The following is a 15,532-nucleotide window of genomic DNA, read 5'->3' as shown; positions in this document are numbered from 1 at the left end:
CAAGTATAGAGAGAAATTTGTTTAAACAGTAGAAAACAAAAGTAATGACGGTTTTATATCATATAGTATAATAATTGTCACCGTGTATCTTTGAATGTAAATACTAATGTTACATTTTTAAGCAAAACGAAATTGATCAAAAGACTTTGAATCGAAATTTGATGATCGAGCAAAATGCAGAATAGAAATTATGATAAATGATTAAGACCAGGATTTTAAAAATATCTGTCTTTTTTTGCATTTTTTGACTCTTTGCTTTTAATAGACATTTCTTGAATCGTTCCTAAAAATAAATTAGTAACTAAAAATCGATTTAAAAAGAAGTTGTAGTTTCAAAATTTGGTTTCTCAGGAACTGTTTGACCGATTTCGTTCAAATTTTGTGTTTTGCTATGTAAAATTACATTCTCTAAAATGATGTAAAAAATTTTATACGATATAATTCAAAATTATTTCGACTATTATGATATAAGAAAATAAAAAACAATAAATATTTACTAAATCCGTAAACAGCAAATTTTGAAAATTTACTCATCTTTCTTGAAAATTTTCTTTAAATTGTTTAAAAAGAGCATTGTCTAAACAAGATTTATATTTCGACAATGCGGTTTTTAAACTTGTCATGAAGACAACATGACAAAGGTTTGAAAAGGCAAGTTTACGCGCCCATATGGTAGTAAATATTTTTCTCGGCTTTCAATGCGTTTGCACAACGCATTGAAATGATGTAAAAAGCACTCTATCTGAAATTTTATTCTAAAATTATGATAAAATAAACTGCAGCTGTCAGTCCATTCGATTGACTGTAGAGTTTACGGTAAGGAACATATTTTACCTCTACGATGTTGAAATCGTTTACATCTAGCATGGTTAACTATTTATAGCTAGCATGGTTTCAAAACCGTTAAAAAAATTTTGACTGGTCATTGGATATAGTTAAGAAGCTTTATGGTGCTGCCATCTATGCGTGAATGAAAGTATCGTATTCTAATAGTCCAGGGTCATAAATTGAGGAGTGCAGAACACTGGGAACTCTTCGTATGTTAAAAAGAATAGAGGAAATATTGTTGTATCAACGCTGGAACTCGAACCCCCGTCTTGTCGGTCATGAGATTGACAGATTAGCCCACCCTTTTAGCTATAATGTGTGTTCATCTGCTAGGAACTAAATGGCTTCATCAGGTGGGCCTAGTTGATGCGGTAAAATTCTAAATTCTGAAATTCTGTTTAAACGTATTTGGTAAAAGCAGTTAATAAGCGATTTTTCTTATAGTAGTCAGTTTGTATACCATCTTATTTACGGACAATTGGTTATTTTGTTTGAATATGGTAAAATAACAATTGAATAAATTGCTTAATCATTTTTTCTAAAAATTTCTAACAGGGCAATTTGCGTGATATAAACTGTAGTAGACAGTTTTATGAAAGTAAGCATAATTCCCTACTACTTTTTTTACGAAAAGTAATAAGGGACTGTGCTTAATTTAAGTTAATAATGTCTAATGTGACTATCGCTTCAGTTTTTAAAAATATACCAAATAATGCATATCCTCAAGTACAAACCCTTACTTGTATTATTAAAATGCTTTGCTCAGTACAAACTTTTTTGTTACGCGGAAATAAATTTAAAAAATAAAAAAATTGAGTTAACAGTTTTTATATTTTTGAATATAAACTCATGTGTGTAAAAATTGCAACACTACAAAGGACTTACGCTAGTGAGCTGAAATTTTCAGGAAATGCAAAATAGAGCATGATATGTAAATGATTAGAATTTCAAACCCGTAGCGCATGCGTATGCTGAGCAGCGTCCTCGGAACGGCTGATGGATCCGAATAAATAGACGGCTGTAGCGACGCGTGTATGGTTATCGGTGGTTATCTGCTAGTGGTAAACGTTAGCTTAGTCATTACTTATGCATATTCGACGAAAGAGAGCGAGATTTCAATAACTTACGGAGTTTAAACGGAGGGAAATCATCGGCCTTCGTGAAGCTGGATTATCTTATAGTGCTGTAGCCGCTCGTATGCAGCATAACAGCAGCACAGTGATGCGTGTTTGAAAGCAGTGAATGGACGAGTGTCGGACAACTCGGAAATCCGGGAGTGGATCCCGAATAGTCACGTCAGCTCGCGATGATAGACACCTGTTCGGCGTTGCGCTAACGGACCGTACGGCTCTCTCTAGATAACTGGCAGAACGGTGGTCAATAGCTATAGGTGTTTCATTGTGTGCTTTATCAATTCGTAGACGTCTGCTGCAGCGTGGACTGCGCGCAAGGACTCCTTTATGCAGGATCCCCCTTACGCTAAACCTTCGCCGTCTGCGGCTGCAATGGGCCAACCAGCATAGGGACTGGCGTGATGATTGGAAGCGTGTCGTGTTTTCTGACGAATCTCGCTTCAACTTGTGGTACCATGATGGTCGCATTCGTGTCAGACGCTATGCCGGTGAATGCCATCTTCCGGAGTGCGTTATCGAACGCCACAGTAGAAGAACACCCGGAGTTATGGTCTGGGGTGCCATAGCATATCATGGACGATCTCAATTGCTACGAATTGTGGGTAATCTGAAGAGTAACCGGTACATCAGTGAAGTTCTACAGCCCCAAGCTGTTCCCTTCCCTCAAGCCTTGCCAGGTGCTGTATTTCAACTGGACAATGCCCGTCCTCATATTTCTAGGACTGTTCAATCCTTCCTTGCATCACGACAGGTACAACTTCTTCCTTGACCGGCGTATTCACCGGATATGTCGCCGAATGAACATGTGTGGGATTTCGTTGGTCGGCGTCTCGCTCGTAATCCTCGTCCTGTTTCTTCTACAGACGAACTTTGGGTAAGCATACAAACAGTATGGAATTCTTCAGACAGGCATTCAAAGTTTGCCTGACTCCATGCCACGTCGTGTAGCAGCACTTATTGCGGAGCGCGGAAGCTACACAAAATACTGATTTCGATCTCTTGTTATTGTTTGTTTGCTTTGAAACTTTAATCATTTATTTGTACCACTACCACTGTGTATTAAATTTCATTCAATTATGACGATTCCTTCATGGTGTTGCAATTTTCACAAACAGGAGTTCATATATGTAAGAGAATGAGAGTTTAAATTCCACGAATGGAGGTAGCGTGTTCGAAACTCACCGCAACCCTGGGTGTATTCTTCATGATATCCTTCTCTGTGTTCTGTATGTCTGTCACTTTGACAAAGCTTATAAGCTATAATTGTCACTGATGTTATGTTTAAAATATGTGATAAATTGAATCGCTTAAAGTTAAATTTAAAACAATGACTACTGCTTAACCGAACAGAAAATTCCTTTTCGTTTCTCACTCATCCCACTCGAACGGTTCATTGTAAATGTTCTATTGACGACAGTGACCTTACTCGTGCTTCAAACTATTGTAAGCCGAATTTTCTCGATTTCGGCTGGATGCCTTAGGAATTTAAAGGACACACACACACACAACCAAAGACAGGCATTCATTTATATATTTATATATAAGAATGTATATGTGTATATATGTATGTGTAATATATATATATATATATATATATATATATATATATATATATATATATATATATATATATATATATATATATATATATATATATATATATATATATATATATATATATATACATATATATATATATATATATATATATATATATATATATATATATATATATATATATATATATATATATATATATATATATATATATATATATATATATATATATATATATATTATATATTTATATATATATATATATATATGGAAGTATATATATATATATATATATATATATATATATATATATATATATATATATGTAAACAATAAAATTGAGTTCTAGTTCGAGAAAATCCCATCATTAGAATAAAAATTGTACAGAGTGCATCGTTTATTTATTTATTAATTTACTTTGTGCACTGCACACCAAATTTGATGTGGATTGGTTAAGAATTGTGGATTTATATGTGGTATGCATACATTCCTACACACATGCATGTAAAAATTTATCTTTATTCACATAGATTTGCTACAGATAATTTTCAATTTGTTGATCAGTTCATATTTTTATTCTATTTAAGTATTTCGTGTTAAAATACAGAGCTAACAGTACAATAAAATTTTTGTTTAACAATAGAAATCGATATCTTTTAGGTATCTAAGTCTCTTTCCTCTCATAGGAGGAGGTTGCTCGCATTCGCCTTCTAAATGCAAATGAGTAAAATAACCCACAATCCATCTCATGCGGCAATCACATTGAAAAGCATTACCTGGAAAAATATATTTATTAATTTATACATTGAAATAAAATGAATTTATTAAACTGAAATAGTTATTTTTCTTACCTGTCAACACCAATAATTGCAGTTTTTTAATGACCGGCGAAAACGTCTCTTCATTGAGTGTCAAAAGTTTATTATGACCCAAATAGAGTTCCCGTAAATTTGGCATGCTCTTAAACATATTTTCAGGTAAAGTCTCCAATAAGTTGCTACTGTAAGTACAATAAAACGGGATTAAAATTTTACAAAGAAAAAAATTACATTATTCGGTTGTTTACGGAATTTTAGGTGATTTTCTTGATTGTTTCGGAATTGTTTTGCATCCTATTTTTTACATCTTCAAGATCGGTTTTATTCTTATCTATGCTTTTACTACACAGTGATTAAAAATTTAATTTAATCGGAACAATATTAATTTCTTGTATTAATTTTGTAATTTTTTGACTTCTAAGCTATTAGTCCTATTGACTTGATATTAGTTCCTCGACTTACATTATTTGAATGTTCACAGAATTTTAAATGATTTTTGTAATATTTTTGGATTTGTTTTGCATAAGATATTTACATTCCACTTCAGTTTAATAGCTTTATTTCTTAACTATGTTTTTAATCCATGATTTCATAGTGATAAAAAAATTAAATTTTATTAAAGCAATAATAATTTTTTGTACTAATTTTGAACTTAAAGAAAAAAATCTACTTCTTATACACGAAACTTTTATACCTTTTATGACTTCTAAACTATTAGCTGTATAGCCTTGGTTTAGGTTTCAATAGATTTTACGTAAAAAAAAACATGATAATTAATATCTTACTTATCAAGATAAGATTTCAGACACATAGAAAGGTATAAAATATTTACTTTTCTATACGGTATATTTACTAATTCCCTTATAACTTTTAAACTATTATTCCTATCAACTCCAACAACTTGTCTAGATAGTAATTGTTTACGCAAGGGTCTTTGACTCCTCTTCCTCCTTCGCTCAGTTTATTCAAGATGGTAACTTAACTTCACAACAAGAAGAATGGCAAAATTCAGGTTCTAGTGGGTTAAAACCAAAAATTTTGAAGCAGCTTCCAGGGTTCCCTTTTATGGAGCCTTTAATTTATTTGACACAGGAACTGGCCTACTGAATTTTCTCACTATTTTAATGTGTATGGAAGAAAGCGATATGCAGTTTCTATCATTTATATAAATATCTTATGATGATTGAATTTTTTATAAATGTCTATTGCTATGATTTATTAATATTAAATTGTCAAGTTATTTATATTGAATTTAAATTTGTTTTCTTGCAGTTTTTTGCTAATTCCTACAGTTAAATAAGAAAATAGCTTGGAGAAGCCTGGAAAATATTTCAAAAGTTAAAATTGAGGCTTAACGAAGTTTGTTCGAATTTTATTTTTATCAAATTTTTTTCCTTAAAATCAAGTAATTAATGAGGCCTTATTTTAATAAAAATGTATTTTTTACATTCTAGAAGCATGCTGATCAAAACTGCTCTTAAAGTCCGTTATATGCAAGATTTTATAGATTACATTAAATGCTTGTGATAAAATTTTTTGAAGAAATCAAAAAAATGCTTAAAAACATAAAAACAATGATTTTTTTATACTTATTCAATCAATATATGCGATACTATTAAATGTCTTATATCATTCTCATTAAACTACGAGAAAAATCAAAATCAATTTTCTGAAAATTTACAATGGTGTTTCACCTTCAGAGTATGAAAAATTAAAGGGTGGTCACTTTTTAATTTTATTCGATAATCAGCTTGAATTTGGCTATTTTAAACATCATTTGTCACTGACTGGCATCAATAATCATTCGTTAGGTTTTGATTTTTTTTTCGTTCCTTTCCTCAGTGAACGTTAGTTTGCGATCCTTATTATAAAGGATTAAATGATATTTAAGAAAAAGAAATAAACCGGATGTACCGTTAAGACCATCTTAATAAATATTTTAAGAATTCTAGTCAAAAAGCATAAAAAACAAGGGTCATGAAATAATATAAAAAGACTAAGGAATCACGAATGAGGTATGCGAATCGGAAAACGTCTAAATCTGTTTAAGTGCCAGAGGAAATTAAAATTCTATAGCAACAACAAGTTCAGTTTTTTTTCTGGCAGTCAAACTGGTTTTGTATTCCACCCTCCTTTTTCAGTGATTCCCTCGATTTGATTCTGAATATTAATTTTCCACCGTTTAAGTGAATAAGTTTTTGCATAATTCTTTGGGGAACAATTAATGTATAAATTTAGGGTCAGCTATTAAGGAACACCGGGTATATATAAAGAGTTTCAACTGTGGAACAATTGGTAAAAGTTCGTTGAAAATTTCTTTACCTCAGATCCAAGTGATGTAGTTTATTAGCTGGATTAGGCAACATGCTTCTTTTCATTTCGCTTAATTCATTTTGCTTTAAAATGAGCACAGTTAGATTTGGCAATCCACTAAAAGCATCTGGATGAAGGAAGGATATTTTTGCACTACTAATTTTTAAGAGTGACATGTACTGGAGATGAGGGAATTCCTTGTCCAAGGTATGCGTGCCAATATTGTCGACTTCTATAGCCCATAATTTCCTGAGATTGCGCAGTTGAGACCAATCCCAAGTTGTAACATACTGAGTGCTCGTCGCTATGATTTCTTCCAAAGAGTTCTCCAAACCTTCGAAAGCCAAGTCTGAGTCTGTCAGCGCCATCACTTGAGAGTTTTTAAAATAAATCTGAAAGAATATTTTAACCTTCAACAATTTCCAGTTGCAAATATAAAGATAATACTTATCTTTTTTTGTTTATTTATTTATTTTGCTTCATGAGTAACTTTGTTTTAAACAAATATTTGATTGAAAATCAAAAATTTTATTGTACAAGAAAAATTCATTTAGCTTCATAGTTTTAAATTACTTATTTATCTCAATATTTAAATATTTAAGATGCCCACTTAATGTTCAATGCACACAAAAAAAGGAACACCAGATCATTTCGAATAACTTTTGATTTAATGATCGAATCTTCACGTTTTAGGGCTCATAATTGTTCAAGAGGGTGACCTCAAATATGCGAATTAACGACACTTATGCTAGATGATATTTTCAGTTACGAAATCGTAACGTTCTTGAATGAATAACACATACATACCTTATTTTCAAACATATCTTTTCTTCAGCGTATTTGGATTTCTGATCCCCAAAATATAGGGGACAGCTACAATCTGGGGGAAAATGTTCCATAAGTTAAATCAAGAGAGAGGTCCAAAGTTTGGACCCCTTAATGTTAATTCTACTTTTTGCATATTTTGCTTTTAAAGTGATTGCAAACTTTTCGCACACAATTATAAAGTTCGTTTATCGAAAGATAATTCTATGAAAAATTTAAATTTAAGTTAATATTTATTATTGTTTATTATCTTATTTAATAATAATTTAATTGTAAGGTACACAATTTTTTACATTACTTTCAAGTTTGCAATTCTACATCACAGAACTACTAATTCAAAAGAAAAATAAATTATTTTCGGAATAACTAAAATATACAATATTTAAAAGTAAGTGGATTTAGCGTCATTTTTCAAAAATCACTTCTATTTATGTGTAATTCTACCCAAATAACTTACTATCTCTGCATCTACAGCGGAATTCCCAGAAAATTTTAACGAATTCCACGAATGTTTCAGTGAGGGTAAAACTACAAGTTTTCTTAATAGCGTGTTTTTAGAAGCTCAAAAGTGAAGGTCCACCGAGGCAACGAAAGGGTATGCAACCCTACACTTTACTTAAGGATTGAGGCGTTTCCTTACCTTTCCTACCTTTGTATTCTTGAATATATCACTTGGAATGTATAAAAGAGAAGAATCTTCTATAACGATTGAGAATATCTCATAACCCTGCGTAGCTCTGATGGGTCGAATTAACTGATCCGTACTCATTATGTTGTTGCATGTCATTACGGAGAAAGTGTCAAACACCCTGCATATGCATGATGGAGCTATGTTTTCATTCGGAGGACAACTCGGTTCTGCTGTCACACATACCAGCCACAGCAAAAATAATATTTTTATAACCATTTCGAGCACTGGTGAAGCCTATATAAAAAAATATATATATTATGAGATATACTGAAATTATTCATTTATACCGTCTCTCCAACAACTGGAAAAAAGTCGCCATGGACAGAAGGCGTTGGAGGCTACGTGTGGTTGAGGCAGCCAAGGCCTGTAAGGGGCTGTCGTGCTGAAGAAGAAGAAGAAGAAGACTGTCTCTCCAAAAGTTAATGAAAGTTTCTCATGAATGTAGGTTTAAAAGAAACGTATTAAGTTTTCCTTTCTCAAGAACTATTTGACTGATACTGTTCAAATTGACACAATCTTAGAAAAAGAAAATTGGTACAGTGCGCAAAAAAAATTAACTAAACACCCTGAATATGAATTTTGATCTAATAATCGGATTTCCACGTACTAAAACTCAATCTTAATGGTTCGAAGGGCTGACCTCAAATACGCTAATTAATTAGCATAGTCGATATTTTAAGTTTCAAAATTAGACACAAAAATGTAATTTCTCTGAATAAAGATGTGCCTTATTTTCGTTGGATTCGAATTTATGATACTCAAAATATGGGGTATTGCCGCAATCTGGAAAATATGGTTCCAATAGTTTAGTCAGAAGTGCGGTCTTAAAGTTCGGATCCTTTTAAGTTAATTTTAATTTTTACGTATTTCGCACTATCTCGTAAACATTTTACGCGAAACGATAAATTTTCGCACATAATTGTAAAATTCGTTTATCTATAGATAATTCCACGCAAAATATAACTCTTAGTTAATATTAATTATATTTTATTCATTATATTTTGTATTATTTTACTTATAGTCGGAAAAAAATTTGAATTGTTAAGTATACGATTGCTTACATTATTTCAAAGAATGTACTCGTAATTTTAAAGGACATAGTACAAAATTTGATTGAAATTAGACAAATAGTTATTGAGAAATTACATTTTAAAAATACGACTTTTTTTATAATTCGATTTCTCAGAAACTATTCGACCGATTCTGCTCACATTTTGTATTTTACCATGCATAATTACATCCTTTTGAAAAATATAAGTAATTGTTGTCTTGCAATTCAAAATTCTTTTACATAAAATTATGTTTTATGCTAAACTAGATTTCTTAGCAACTATTCTACGAATTTCGCTCAAATTTTGTACTTTGAGCGATTTTGCATCGTTGAATTACATTCTTTAAAATGATGTAAAAAATTTTATGTCTTGCAATTCAATTTTTTCGACTATTGTTAAATAAAATAATCAAAAATAATAAATATTTACTGAAGGTTATAATTTTCATAGAATTATCTTCGATTAAATGAATTTTATAAATGTGTGCAAAAATTTTTCAATTCGCTAAAAAAGTTCTCGAGACATGGGGACCATATTTCGAGAAATTACTCCCTATATTTTGTGGGTCAGAAATTCGGCCCTGTCGAAAAAAAGATATGCTTATTCAGAGGAACTACGTCTTTGTGTATGAGTTTGTAACTTTAAAATATATTCTGCACTAATTAATTAGCATATTTCAAGCCATCACCTAAAACCTTTAGTCTCAAAATGTGAAGATCCGATTAATAGATCAAAAGTTATTCAGAGTAATCCGTTATTTATTTTGTGCACTGTACATCCGCGTGTAAGAATGTGACCAAAGTGATAAATTGTCAATTATTCTTAATGGCTAGTTAAAATATCTACAAAGATATGTACCCACCAAATTTGAAAAATTCGTTGCGTTAAAACCTTGTTTCTTAACTAAATTAACATTCTGATAGAAATCTCTATAAACTATCGTTTCTTTGTATCGTACAATACACTACACTACTTTTTTTAAAAAGAAGTGATTACAGCTGTTTCAGTAAACGTAGTGCACTACTTCCGATCACTTGTATAAGGACTTAGGCACGTTTTTACAAATCTACATATTGCAATAGTTTTAATGCATAGCTGATGACAAATTGATTCGAATCCTAACAGCAAACAACCGAATTAAAATTTTATCAAAAGAGAAATCATGCCTTTTTTAGTTCAAAAACATAAAAAAAAAAGTAATTTTACATTTAAAACACGTAAAAACTTAAATCCGATTACGTTTTTATTGTTAATTTGGATACGAAAAATAAAAACTTATAAACATACCTTAGAAGGAGACAATTTTTATTTTAGGTAATGAGACAAAATCGTTTTATCTTGCACTTGCAGCATTCCCACGCTCTGCAGATAACTCTTACAAACTGTTTTTTTATTTATTTTTTTTTTATTTTTTTTTTAAGTAAAGGGGATATGATACTGATAGAACTATAAAATTCTGTGAATTTTTTGTTCAAAAAAAAGTGAATTAATTAATAATAAGAAAACAAACATTTCCTTTTTTTACATGTTATAACAAAGCATTTAAAGTACATTTTCAAATTTTGCGTTAAGATTAGATATTTTCATTTATTTTTTCGCATGACGCATGATCACAAGTACAATGTGACGTTTGACTATACGTAAAAAAATACATTTGGGTCACTTGGCTCACTCCCACAAGCAAATTCGTAAAATATGTATTATGTATTGCAGAAGTCCACTTTTTTTTTAATTTTTAAAAAAAGTTACAAAAACACAACGAGTTTGAAGATAGAATTCTTTTTTTTTTTCCTCTTTTCACGTATTAAAAATATAAATACAATGCTTAAAATAAATAAAAAATTTAAAAAATGAGCCATTTTAAATAACTTTTGATCTAATGATCGGATTTTCACGTTTTGGTAGGATTGAATCTTAATGGTTTTAAGAGGTAACCTCAAATATACTAATTAATGAGTGCAATCGAATTTTAAATCTGATACAACAACGTACTTTCTCAGTATAAACATTCCTTTTTTCCGACCGATTTGGATGGATGACCCTCAAACTATTGGGGTTTAATTCAAGAAATACGGTCTGAATAGTTTAGATATGAGATAGGTCGAAAGTTTGATCGCCTTAATGGCAATTTTTCTTCTTGCCTGTTTTGTTAAATCTCGAGAACTTTTTAAGCCGATTGCAAATTTTTTTACACCACACAATTATAAAATTCGTTTTTCCAAAGACAAATGCATGTAAAAAATACCTTTTAGTAAATATTTATTATTTTTGTTATTCTATTTAATAAAAATCAGAAAAAAATTTAATTGTAGGTTATAGAACTTTTTACATCGTTTTAAAGGGTGTAATTTTGCAGGGCAAAATGCAAAATTTGAACGAAATCAATAGAATAGTTTCTGAGAAATAAAATTTCAAACCATTAGTATTTCGCAACTTAAATTATCATCTGCACTAGTTAACTGGGATATTTTATTTTGTTTATAACCGTCGTTTTACAGCCGACCCGACTTAACTACTAATTCATGTAATATAATGTGACTGGAGAGGGTAGGGGATAAAGTAAAATGAGACCATTTGTTACATAGCGGCCATTGCTAATTGAACAGCCAACACAATTTTATGAATTTACGACTACAAATGTTTAACTCCGTAGCCTTGTAATTTTGAACCCAACCCAGGAGACAAGGAAATTCCTGGATGAAGTATTGGGAGAATTTTGCCTTTGTACTTTTGATGGAACTAACCCACATTTACGCTACTTGGAGAGGAAAAAACTACGAAAACCTAAAACGGTTAACCTGACGGATCCTGGGGATATTTTTTGTCAGCACTTTGGTCGGGTTCGTAATTCGTATCAACCAGCCGTAGCTGGGATTCGAACCCGGATAACTTCATTGGAGGGCGAAAGCTCTACCCGCTGAGTCACCCTGGCTCTAACTAGTATATTTAAGGTCACTCCATCGAATTAGTCTTAGAACGAGAAGATCCGATAGTTAAATCAAAAATTATTCAAAATGGTCCGGCTCTTTCTTTTCCCGCTGTATATTTAAAAAAAAAGTTACGGTACATATTGTAGCGTATTCGATTATCTATACTACTGTCATTAATGCAGAAGGCAGCATCCCTACCTCCTAATTGGAGATACTGCCTTCTTGAATGGGGTTTCAGTATAATCCTCATAAAGAGGAGGGAAAAGAGTGAATAGAACTGAGATTTTAAATGGAAAAAATTGAAAACTCATACATGCTTTCTCTGATACTGTTTAAATTCCGTAAGAGTATTTTAAACAGTATATTTGCAGGCTATGAGAATTCAGATATTGCAGAAGAGTGAAATTCTAGATCAGTACGCCCAGTGTATTGATTTGTTATAGGAACATGGAGGACTTTGCGACTCGACAGATTTAACGTGCATCAGTCAACATTTACTACACGGGGAGTCTTCGGAAAGCGGGGATCGAATCCACGAACTCTTGGGCATTCACTACAGATATTCGGATTTAGGTTATGACTAAAACTGGGCTATAAATCGATATATCGCGACATATCGATTTAACGCCTGTATCTGCAGGCCGATACTGCGACTTTCGTTCCAGGCGATGCATCAGAAATCTGATTTAAGCCGTCGAGTAAAGAAGACGAACGATATAGCGATATACGATATAGCGATACAACCCACGCAAGGATCTCTTACGTTCCGATGCCAACTCGCGCTGGGGAAGACGATGTACGTATCGTTATATTGAAACGGCCTTGATTGATGAGCGGTTGAATCAGAATCAGTTTTGAGAACATATATCGTGATCTCGCATGTTCGTTTCCGCACCTCTTAGTTTTTTTTTTCTTCATTGTCGCGATATCGTTTCTTGTAGATTATTTTCAGTGGGACTGACTTTGTGATCGTCGTCGTTACCTTGTTCTGAACGTAATCTATTATTGAAAAGAATATATAAAGAAGTGTTTCTTAATTAATTAGGTAAATTTTTTTTCGAAACAAAACTTTCTTTTTTATTTTTAAATGTGAAAATTTATTTTGATATTATATGTTTAAGTATTATTTTACATTATTGAATTTATTACAAACAGAAATCTAATTAAGGTGCCCATAAAGAATTAAATTAAAAAGTGATTAAATTTGTTAGGCTATTTTTTACTTTATTTTAATTTATTAAAAACTTTTTGGATAAAATAATAATTTACTGGGTTTTTATTACTGATTTTAAATTTATAAATCTTTAGTTGTTTTCATGTTTATAAATAAAATTATAACAAAACTTACATTTCTTCTTTTGGATTTGGACATAACTCAATCAACTTTGTTTATTCAAAAAAATTAGTAATGTTTGCGATTGCGACTTCTTTTTTTAAAATCATTTAGCACTTCGTTTTATTAAAGTGTATAATCGTGTTTTTTAGTTTTCTTTCAATATTGTCAGTTGAATATATTAGCGAATATCATAATTCTTTTGTTTTTATTTTTAAGAAATTGAACCTTACTTTGTTTTTTCGTTCAGAATTCCGTAATTATTCAATTTAACTTTATTATTTATGTGAAATAATAATGATAAAAAATAGTGTTGTTTTAAAAGTGTTTTTTTTTTGTTTAATTTATTTAGCACTTTGTTTTAAGCATACAAATAATTTTTAGCGAATTTATTTTTTAAATTTTGTTTCTATATTGTTAGGTAAATATATTGATACATTTCGATTTTATTAATTTTTTTATCATTTATTTTTAAACTAAGAAATCTTTCATTATTTGCGCGATCATTTTTAGAAAATATAACATTAATATCTTTCTTAAGCAAAACATATACATCAAATTCATAAACTGATTTAAATCAATCTGAGTATGAAGTTTTGACAGAAATCCGACTTTCTGCGCCTTACAAGTAAATGAATTTCAAAAATACTATATCGCGATACATCGCCATATCGCGATGCAAAACTGACGATGCATCACGATATAAAATTTCTTATATCGCCCAGTCCTAGTTATGGCATGTTCGATATGCCTGCATTTATTGTCTATGATGTAGCGCAGACAAATAGCGAAATTCACCCGTTGTAGTTTCGGAGCATCGATGCTACCGATGACTACCTGAATGGCAGTTTTCAGCTCAGTAATGATTTTGGGGTTATTTCTATACGTTGTCTTTAATATAACCCCACAAAAATAAATCAAATGTGTTCAGATCCGGAGAATACGGTGGCCAAGCGAGCCCCATTCCAGTGGCCTCTGGGTACTCCCAGAGACAGAATGCGGTTCCCAAAGTGCTTCTCCCAGACATCAAACAATCTCTTTGTCCTATGATGTCGAGCTCCGTCTTGCATGAAATTACATTTTGTCGAAATCAAAGGCACTTCGGATAATGGGAATGATATCATTTTCAAGAACCTTCACAATCATTCAGTAGTCACCGTACCATCAACGAGTATCACACCAATTATTCCAACAACAACAAGCTGCGTGCCCATACTAATTCTCATCATGTCCCGTGGCCAACCACGAAGTTAGAACTTCATCACGCAAACCGTTCAGAAGTTATGTTGGTTTTATTTCTTATAGTTCAATAATTATCACTCTGTATTTTTGAATATAAATGATAATGTTACATTTTTAAACGTTACTGAAAATTGATTTAAAAAAAGTCGTATCTTTAAAATTCGATTTCTCAGGAACTATTTGACCGATATTGTTCGAATTTTGTGTTTTGCTATGTAAAATTACATTCTTTAAAATTATGTAAAAATGTTAAACTTTGCAATTCAAAATTATTTCGACTATTATGAAATAAAATAATAAAAAGTAATAAAGATTTACTAAATCCGTAAATCCATAATTCGCAAATATAACATCATCCGTAAAATCCGATTTATCGCAATATCCATTTTTACAGCAAAATATTATACCGCACTTTTTACAGTAATGTTTATTTTATTAGAGTGATTTGGCGATTTTATGGTAGTTATTACTATAAAAATTACAGCATATCAGATTTTTTGTTCCTTAACATGCTCCGGTAAAGATAGATTTTACTGTAGAAAATAACGGCAACCTGTGTGCTTGTACTTCTTACTGTAATTTTTCACTGGATTTTTTTGCAGTGTACAAAAGACATTTTGGTATGTTCTCGGTTCTGTCATATTTTAATCAATTTCTCATATATCTCCCAACGCGAGATTGTTTTGAAATTATTATTTTTAAATATGTTTAATTTTTCTGAAAATTCACTCATTTTTTAAAAAAATAAATTATTATTGTTCAAAAAGTACAGTGTCGAAATTAGATCTATATTTTGACACTGCGCTTTTA

The 15,532-nt window shown here is 31.1% G+C and overlaps 1 protein-coding gene across 2 annotated transcripts; it reads right to left on the bottom strand.

Annotated features, from left to right (window-relative positions):
* Positions 1-4,017: 4,017 nt before the first annotated feature.
* On the bottom strand, positions 4,018-10,608 carry LOC122269908 (uncharacterized). 2 transcript variants are annotated; one of them, XM_087149970.1, is made up of 5 exons: positions 10,505-10,608; positions 8,115-8,399; positions 6,659-7,041; positions 4,370-4,518; positions 4,018-4,294 (listed from the first exon to the last, which is right to left on the bottom strand). In XM_087149970.1, the coding sequence occupies exons 2-5, from the start codon at positions 8,379-8,381 to the stop codon at positions 4,152-4,154; spliced, it is 942 nt and encodes a 313-aa protein (XP_087006096.1). In that variant the 5' UTR covers positions 8,382-8,399; positions 10,505-10,608; the 3' UTR covers positions 4,018-4,151. The 2 variants fall into 2 exon arrangements, with proteins under 2 accessions (XP_087006096.1, XP_087006097.1); XM_087149971.1 differs by having other exon boundaries at positions 8,115-8,681; positions 10,505-10,599.
* Positions 10,609-15,532: the final 4,924 nt, after the last annotated feature.

Source organism: Parasteatoda tepidariorum, chromosome 8, assembly GCF_982258835.1.
Source record: "Parasteatoda tepidariorum strain Cologne lab strain chromosome 8, Ptep-v5.0, whole genome shotgun sequence".
In the NCBI taxonomy this organism is placed as follows: Eukaryota; Metazoa; Arthropoda; class Arachnida; order Araneae; family Theridiidae; genus Parasteatoda; species Parasteatoda tepidariorum.
The sequence above is the reverse complement of the archived record's forward strand: the minus strand, read 5'-3'. Positions and strand labels throughout refer to the sequence as shown.

Bases quoted from the DNA above. Each gene is read 5' to 3' on its own strand.
- LOC122269908 (XM_087149970.1), bottom strand. From the start codon at position 8,381: ATGGTTATAAAAATATTATTTTTGCTGTGGCTGGTATGTGTGACAGCA. The intron at 7,042-8,114 runs GTAAGGAAACGC...ATATTCTTTCAG, and splicing joins AGAATACAAAGGTAGGAAAG to ATTTATTTTAAAAACTCTCA. The intron at 4,295-4,369 runs GTAAGAAAAATA...ATATTTTTCCAG, and splicing joins GCAATTATTGGTGTTGACAG to GTAATGCTTTTCAATGTGAT.